The sequence below is a fragment of the Rhincodon typus genome, chromosome 10 (assembly GCF_021869965.1).
Source record: "Rhincodon typus isolate 14 chromosome 10, sRhiTyp1.1, whole genome shotgun sequence".
Taxonomy (NCBI): Eukaryota; Metazoa; Chordata; class Chondrichthyes; order Orectolobiformes; family Rhincodontidae; genus Rhincodon; species Rhincodon typus.
The window spans coordinates 28,932,280-28,941,482 of NC_063341.1; the positions used below are offsets into that span (position 1 = coordinate 28,932,280).

Here is a 9,203-nt window from a genome sequence, read left to right on the forward strand (position 1 = left end):
GAGACCACATTGTGAGCAGCGGATGCAGTAGACTAGATCCTGGGAAGTGCAGGTAAAGTGTTGCTTCACCTGGAAGGTATGTTTGGGCCCTTGGATAGTGGGGAGGGAGGAGGTAGATGGGCAGGTATTGCACCTTCGCTGGTTGCACGGGAAGGTGCTGTGGGGAGTGTTGGGGGTGAAGGAAGAGTGGACCAGGGTGTAACACAGGAAACGGTCCCTGCGGAAGGCAGACAAGGGAGGAGAGGGGAATATGTGTCTGGTGGTGGCATCTTGCTGTAGGTGGTGGAAATGGTGTCTGATGATCTTTTGGATGTGCATTTTGGTGGGATGGTAGGTAAGGATAAGGGGAACCCTATCCTGTTGCAGGACGGAAGAGAAGGGGCGAGGGTGGAAATGCAGGAGATGGGTCGGACCCAGTTGAAGACCTTGTTGACAACGGTGTTGGGGAATCCTTGGTTGAGGAAGAAGGTGGACATTTCGGCGGCTCCCTTGTCAAAGTTACCCTCATTGAATATGTGCGACGGAGATGGAGGAACTGGGAGATGGAATGGAGTATTTACAGGAAGCAGGGTGTGAGGATGTGTAGCCCAGGTAGCTGTGGGAGTCAATGGGTTTATAGTGGATTTAGTGTCTATCCCCAGAAATGGAAACATAGATGTTGAGGAATGGGAGGGAGGAGTGAGATATAGACCAGGTGAAAGTGAGGGCAGCGTGGAAATTGGAAGCGAAATCAATTAACTTTTCCAATTCCGGACGAGAGAGGGAAACAGCACTGAAGATATCATCAATATAGGGGAGAAAGAGTTGTGGGTGGGGGTTGGAATAGGACTGGAATAAGGAATGTTCCACGTACCCCACAAAGAGGCAGGCATAACTGGGGCCCATGCGGGTACACATGGCCACCCCTCTGACCTGAAGAATGTGTATTGCAATGTGTGTGTTATGAAGTGCATTTCCTGTAGAAAAATGCTTATCATGCAAAGAAAGGTGATGTTACATGCAATGATATCAAACTGATCAATGTTAGTCTTAGAGTGCCTTTGGCTGGATGGCCTCTTTCTGTGCTATGATATTTTTTGTTCACGGTTCTGTGGTTCAGACGATTTGGTTACATTAATAGTGCTGTATAAATATATTATTCTTGAATCAGTGGAACTGATTTTCTGATCGACTCATTTTGTTACTTTGTACTTTCAGTCATATCACTGTCCTTCTCCGAAAAAGATGTCATTTAGTAAGATGGATCCCAGCTGCACAATAGGGTTTTACTCACACAGTGAAGCTGATCTTGAAAAAATAATTGATGAAGTAACAAAGGTGAGGCTTAAGAATTGTTAATGAAATTAGCTGAAATATTCCTCTGGTGTTTTTTTTACAAATATATAAAAAATGTTATTAAACTTGAAGTAAAGATCTCCACTGGTACCTTAATGGAGAAATAAATACTTGATGTGGTACTGAGTCATACAGACCTGCAAAAAAGACTTGTTTCAATGGAGTTGGCTTCTGTCATCAGGAGTAGACCATTTTCCAGAACTTCCACATCTCTGTGATGGAGAGAAGAAAAAGACTCCAAATTTTCATGCCAAACTAGTATAGTCTGGTGACAGTTTGTTATTTCACTAAACAATCTTTGGCTTTTCTGAGCGATGCAGCTAATTGAGTGCCGGTTAATTTTTGTAGTTAGCCAGTTGGCTAGGTGGCTGATTTGTGGTGTGGAGTGCTGCCAACAGCATGGGTTCACTTCCTGCATTGGCTGAGTGAAGGATTCTTCTTAATCTCTCCCTTCACTTGAGGCATGGTGATGTTGGAGTTAAATCACTGCCAGTTTTCTCTCTCTCTCTCAATAGAGAGCAGTCCTATGGTCTGGTAGGACTCTGGCACCTTTACCTTTCATTTGTTGGGCTTGTACCCATTAGCTTCATATTTCACACAATTATTTAGGAATTATACAGCCACCAGGTTGCTGAAAGCGTCATCCCTGAATCTAGTGGAGGAATTGTCTTTAAATCTATAAAAAGGTTTGCAAGCCCGTTGTGCTACTACTACATTTTTAATACATTTGTGTTTTGGTTTTAGCACTCTTTAATATTAAACAAAATTCCAATACCAAATTCAAGTCAATTCAGCACATCAGCCAAAATGTGGTAAGTTGGACCGCTGTTGTTCAGCCTTTGTTGAGTGTTGAGGGGTGGAGGGAATCAGGCAATTTGTAGGACCGTACTTCTCAAATGCATCTTGTTTATTTGTAGTTTAGTATCAGCAGCACAATGAAAAGACATTGACAAGTTATCCTTTCAGTTGAAAGTTGGGGGCAAAAGGTGATGAGTTGAAATCTTCATGGTTGTATTTAAATTTCATAAGAATTCTTTTGAAAAGAGAACCGAGAAGCCAGCGAAATAGTTCTCTGCTTGAATACCCTCTTAGCTTCCCACTATGCCCCCCTGTTCTTTCCCTCTCTCGAAGCTTGAATAATTACTTCTTGAATTAATATTATTCGCTTCGAGAGCTGTTTCTGATTTATTGTACATGGGCAATGTAGCCTTATTGGTGAAGAAGTTCTGCCTCATTTCCCTTTATCATAACTTACCTGTTCATAACTTGGATCCCTTGGTATTTAAATCCTTAAGCACAATGAGTTGACTGGGCCAACTTTGTCAATTCACTTTACAATATTAAACTTTAATCACTGCACTTCTTCAGGTATTATATTTTTGAATCCAATAGTTGTTGCTGTTCTCTCCAACTTACGCTTTTTGAAGGCAGTCTGTTGTAACTGTGTAATATTCCAAAACGTATCTCTGTCAATGAATAGCCTAGGGTTGAAGTAACCATTTTTATTAATGCTGTTAATTTGGCTTTGCAGCATTTTTCAAATGGCTGTCCCATATTGTCACCAGCAGGTGGCAATATTGAAAGTAAAATAAATTGAGGTTTGGCAGATCACCTACAGTACATTATCACTCTGACTTAAATGAGGCTTTACACTGTGTAGTTCTGATTAATTTGTGACACAAATGAAATAATTTAAGTTAGTTTGAATGGGGGAAAAAAGATTATATTAATGAATGTGAAAATCTGCTTAACTGTACAGAAATTTAATTTATTCTCAAGTTCCTATTCTGGATAAAAAATAGATTTGGCTATGGTAAATGTAAAAACTATTGATTTAACAGATACAGTAGTTCAAATATGGTCAGAATATTAGCAAATTGTTGCTCAGCTGCTTTCTGCAATGTATCTTATGTAATTCTTTGTGCTGTTTTGGCTTTATTCTAACTGGTCATGCTGTACAAATCAATCACAATCTTATAATATGAAAAATAGAAATGCTGCCTTTACATCCACCTTATATTTCAATAAAGAGCCGTATTTGGCAGAATGTAAAATTGATGTTGAAGCTTATCCTGTTTTAAGTTTGGTGAATTAAATTAAAATGTCGCCAAAACTCCCTTTCAAAACGGGACATCAAGCCCTCCATAAAAAGTCACTTGGCTCACTTATTCCCTCCAGTTATTAACTCATCTTTAAATTTTCTTCTATTTTTAAGATCCTTGAATCCCTCATGGCTGCCTTTTCCATCCCTCTTGTAACTTGAGAACATTACTTTTTAGCATCAGATACTCCTAGTATTTGAAAAATATGGGGCTCCTTTTCATAATGTAGCCCTCCTTTGATGTATTGTTACCATCCACAGTTGTTTTGCTCCAGTTATTGTGCAGATGTGACAGTACAGTAATATTTCACAGCACAAAAGTGCCAAATAGGCATTGTAATATTGAAAATTTCACTAGAAATTTAGTTTGCTGTCAGCAGGGAGATAACCTGAAAAAGGTGGCCTTACAATCAGTAAAGTACATCGAATGCTCAGACCAGTGGTTTATTAATTGAGATCCGGAAATACTCAGGTGACCTTTTGATATGTGACATCAAAGAGGAGCAGTGACTGCCAACTTTCTTCAATCACTTGTCGTTTCATCAGAGGTCAATGAACAACACTGTGCACCTGAATACATATGTATGAAATGTATGAATATCTTCTGCCAATGAGCAGTGAGCAGATGTAACCCAACCGTCTGCTTGCAATATTGTTAAACTACAAGCATTGGCGAACACAGTGGCTTAGTTTGTAGTGACAATACCTGGTGTGATAGACAGCCCAGGAAGTTCCCAGGTTTGGCCACTGCTAAATTGAGTAATTTGAGTTTGGTCAGTGGTAAGGTGTTACAGTTGGCTTTGTGCAGATAGGGAAATATTAGCTAAGTTTTCCGCTCTGAAACATTAACTCAAAACTGCTATTCTAAATTACAATCTGAATTCTGAAAAGTTAATGTGTATATAACTGGAGCCAGAACTTTTAATGATGTTGGTTGTCATTTCATTAGTATCAAAAATAGTATAGGAGTCTGCATGGATGATGTTGAACCCTGAACAGCAGGTTACTGGAAGTGGCCAATTTAAAAGACCGGTACTGCTCACCAGAGCTGCTGACTCAAGAACCATTGATAGAGTTGATAGCTGCTGAGGCTGTGGGAAGAAGGCACAGTACTTTTTCTAATTTAATATGTCAGGGCCAGGATGGTGAATCCCTCCCACTCCAAGTAATCCTCGTTCTTGTACCTCTACCATGACTGTTACTATTGAAGCATGATCTCAGATAGGTAGTATTAGCAGGCTGCAAGGCCAGATCTGATTCCTTGCATACCCACTTAAACTTTATCAGGAACCACAGTAATGGCCATTGTTGTCAGAGGGTGCTCCGTTGTCCATTGCCTTTAAAGATGGCCATGCTCTTCCAATGGAATCTGTTAGGGAGCTGCCAGGACTTGTTTAGCATCGTCCCATGTATGGAGATGGTCGTGACACCAGTTAAATAGTTGCAGGGTCATGTTTGTCTGTTAATTGGTTGCAGGCCTCTGGTTAGTGGATGACCATGTCACTACCATTCTTATAAGGCCTTCTACTTCCATTTTATCACCCATACTGCTTCCTAGCATGTCTTCAAAGAGCTGTTAAAATCCAGCCAACAGTGTGCAAAGGCTAGATTTGGCTACTGTAACCTAGCGATACTCACTAAGGAAAGTCCTGCTTGGACAATGATAGTTTTCATAGAGGTATCAGAATACAGCTGTTTTGGAGGTGGATGGAATGTCAAAGTGAGAAGTTTAAAAAAATCAATTTGTAGAAATGAAATGTGATTTGAAAACATAAAAAAACAAATTCTGAAAAGTTTTTAAATTTAAATTTCAGGTTCTGAATTCACCGTCTTCCAAGGAGAAGTACCCATTGTTTACTTTTTCAAGTGGACATGCTAGAGATTTTGATATTGATAAACTTTGCATGCCAAAAACTGATTCGGCTGCACAACTCTCGGAGATTCCAAGGCGAAAAGCAGAGAAATTGAGTAATGAGGAGTTTGTCTTGCTGTAACGGGAATTTCATGGTAAATAAAGTGGGACTACCCTGTCAGTGCTGGCATCTGCTGTGGGTACCCATTAATACTGATGTACAAATAATTTCTAATTATACAACTAGATGCTGTTCAATTAAAACTATTTTGCAAAAGTACAGATATTTTACTGTATATAAAAATGTAATCTTAACTGATGTTAGTTTCTGATTATGTATAATAATGAAAATAAAATTTTTAATTGATTATAAATAAATTTATATAACTATTGAGTTTATTTTCCCACTTGAATATTTTTTCTTCCACAGTTTTCATATATCTTTGTTTCACCTGAGTCTCAATCTACATGATAGCTACTGGAGATCAGCAGGAAGAATGATCAGAGATCACGACAGTGGGACTGATAACTGAACCAGTAATTGAGCATTAGCCAAAATATTTCTCTGCCATCCTATGCCACCCTTTACATAATTTTTTTCAAAGCCAACCCTGCTATCTCATTGTGGCCTCTCTGTACCCGAGGTCTCTGTACCTCTGTAAAATGTGACCTCTGACCTCTTCCTCTCCTTAATTCCATTGCACTCACAATGGGAATAAAATATTTCTTAACTCCTTCAGGAATTCAATTCATCCAAAATGCAGCTTTTTATTCTGCTCTCTGCTAGGTGCAAATTGCATTTAACTGGGCCTTGTTGACCTGTTCTGGTTCCCTGTCCCCAGTTGAAAATTCTATATCTCATTTCTGCTTTTGGGTTGATGGCTTTCCCTATGGGTAAACTAAAAGACACAGCCCTTGGAATCCTTATTAATGACTATAAGTATATTAAAAGGGAGTGATGGTAGTTGATCATTTTCACTGGACTAGTAATCCAAAGGCCTAGGATAATGCTGTGGGACAAAGATTCAAATCCTGCCATTGGAATTGATTTTCAGTTCAATTAATAAATTTTACATTGAAAGCCAGTCTCGGGAACCATAATTGATTATCATAAAAACCCATCTGGTTCATTAATATCATTTAGGAAAAGAAAGCTGCCATTTATACCTAGTCTGACCTACATGTGACTTCTGAACTACAGCAATTTAGTTGACTCTTAAATTCTGTATGATGTGAGCTAGTACTCAGTTCACAGGCAATTTAGGGATGGTCAACAAATGCTGGCTTTGCCATGTCAACCATATTCTATGAAAGAATAAACAAAAAATTAAGGCATACAGAATTTATTCATGGGACTTATGGTTAATTTGAAAAATCAAAGATGTAAAAATAACAGTTGGTTGGTGTGATTCATTTCTGATTAAAAGCTGTACCAAACGTTTTAAAGTTTTTGATCGGTCAGGTTTGCATTTATTTAAAATTAGCATCTAATAGAAGCTGAACATGGGACCTAATTCAGAGAACTTCAGCCTATACATTTCAAGGAGGACGTCACATTCTTGATGTGGGAATTATTTTAATAAATTTTTTTTTTGAACATTGGAAAGAGATTGACGAGACATTTGTCAAAAGGATATTGATGGATTTATAGTAAACGATTGTGGAAGATAATGTATGTGTCCAGTCATTTTGTTTTAGAGGAGGGGGTGGTAATTAATTTTGTGTTTATCTGGTCAATGTTGTTAGCAATAGAGCAATTTTCATTTCAGGGACCAGTGTCATCACCAAATGCTTTCAGGGAACTTGAAGCATGGTTTGGAGGTAAAGTTTTCACAACATGACCTTACTGTGCAGTCCTAAATGAAGTGTAGCATTAATTAGATGCAGGATAAAGCTTCCTCTATACTGCTCATTAAAAATATTCAGGTCAGGCACAGGAATATTTCATCTTTTCAGTTTTCCATTGTATTTCCTTTCTTGTATCTTTGTAATATAAAAGTTCTATTCAAAGTGATGGGAATACTCAGCAGGTCAGACAATGTGAGAGAGAAAATGCATCTTTTTTTCTCATGAACCTGCTGAATATTTCCATTATTTTCTGTTTTTATTTCAGATTTCTGGAATATGTCGCATGTTGCTTTTGCCAAATTCTAGTTTATATTAAGCTATAGTGTCAAAGCAACAATGACCTTCAATATCTCTCGTGTGATCAATCTTCTAATGTGAGACAGGAGAGTAAAAGCCCCAGACTATTTAACTGACCGTGTATTGAGTGTCCGTATGGTGGAGGGAGATCATAATCCAATCCTATCCACATCCAATGTCCATGCAGGCACACGTTTCACAAGGGGCTCAGGATTGTATTCATCAGTGGGAATGTTAGCTGAATTTTCCCCTTTCAAGAGCAAAGATCCTGAGATTATGGCTTTGGCACTAGCTGGTCCTAACAAATTCAACATAGGCCAAGTGTTGAATCTGGAACCTTCAAATTCCATGTAATTAAAAATCTCAGCCAACAAATATAAGAACATTAGTTTATCTTAAACAGATTTTTAAAACCTGTTTAAAGAGAGCAGACACAAAAGTTGAACCTGAGAAATACAAAAATGCTATCAACTTATGGTTGTACACTGAGTACTTAAACCACAGGAAACAGCCCACATGTAAAATCTGTTTTTATGACTGTTCTATTGGCAACGTAAGCAATGGTTTGTTGTCATGCTAAATACAAATTCTTGTTATAGGTTGGTGCCTGGCTTTCTTCATCTGTATTTGAGAACCCATTGAATTGATGGTAAACAAGGGAACAGAAGGAGAATTCATTGAGAGTTTCTTGGTTACAGATTAAAAATGGTTGGTATGTTGCAATGAAAGAATAATTTTTAATTTAATTGTGTGACCAAGAACATTTTGCAATCGGTCAGACGGGTTCACTTATGTCCTTTTTGAAAATGGCGTGGAGAGTTACATACATTATAAATTCAAAAACATGACCACATGTTCTGAGGATTTTTTTGTTGCAGTTTTTACATGAAAGGATGCTTGTACTGGGATGCTTTTCTCTGAGGGGATACACTGTTCAGTGTGTATTTACAGAGAGGTATGAATATTTGATTAAATGAGTCATGGTCTCTGGAGAAATTTAATAACTGTGGCATACACAGCACGCTCCTTTCACTGTTAACACAGCTGCCAATAATGTCAGTGACATTCAGACCTTCCAAATCTAATATATTCTGTGGAGTAAATTCCTGGTTACAAAGAGATTTATAAAGTGACACTATTCAGATATAAGTTTTGAACTATTATCAGACCAATTTACTGTGTCTAATTTGTAAAGATTTTTTTTCCCTGCGGAAATGAGCAACCATGGGAAAGAGACAGAAGCTTACACACTAAGCACATGACATTTAGAGACATATAACTTCAGTCATTATGTCTACAAGAAGCTAATGGTAGAAAAATAACATTAAAGTACAAACAAAGCCATAGAAACTATTTTTAAGTTTGATGTTCATAGATAAACAGGTTGTTTTTTTTTAACGTAATTTTGTTCTCCCTGTTCAGTTTCCGCCAAAGCTTCTTTGCCCAAAGTGACCACATCTCATGAATGAATCAAAATGATTACTGCTGGCCAGCTATTACTTCACTGGGGAGGGATAATCACAGCCAAACCTTATCCTATCCTCAACTTGAATCTATACACATGTACCTTCCAGGAGGAATCACTGGATGGTGAAGATTAAATTGGAATTTAAAGAGTACTCCACCTACTTAAACTTTATCCTGAAACTGTTAAGATTATCTTTCTTCCCAGAGTGCACTTTTTTTTTTTTAGTGTTGGAAGTTTTAAAACTCCAAAAAGAAAGGGAGAAATATAAAGTCATAGCAGGTCAATTAAAAAAGGCTGGTTAT

General features: G+C 38.0%; 1 protein-coding gene across 2 annotated transcripts in view; it reads left to right on the forward strand.

Moving 5' to 3' along the window:
* atg4c (autophagy related 4C, cysteine peptidase) overlaps positions 1-5,666 on the forward strand; it is a 45,920-nt gene extending 40,254 nt beyond the window's left edge. Inside the window, exons 10-11 of one of the 2 annotated variants that reach the window (XM_020513877.2) lie at positions 1,198-1,317; positions 5,251-5,666. In XM_020513877.2, coding sequence (XP_020369466.1) covers positions 1,198-1,317; positions 5,251-5,430 — 300 coding nt within the window. In that variant the 3' untranslated portion in view covers positions 5,431-5,666. The remainder of the gene's footprint in view (positions 1-1,197; positions 1,318-5,250) is intronic. The other variant, XM_048602186.1, reaches the window with a different exon arrangement.
* Positions 5,667-9,203: the final 3,537 nt, after the last annotated feature.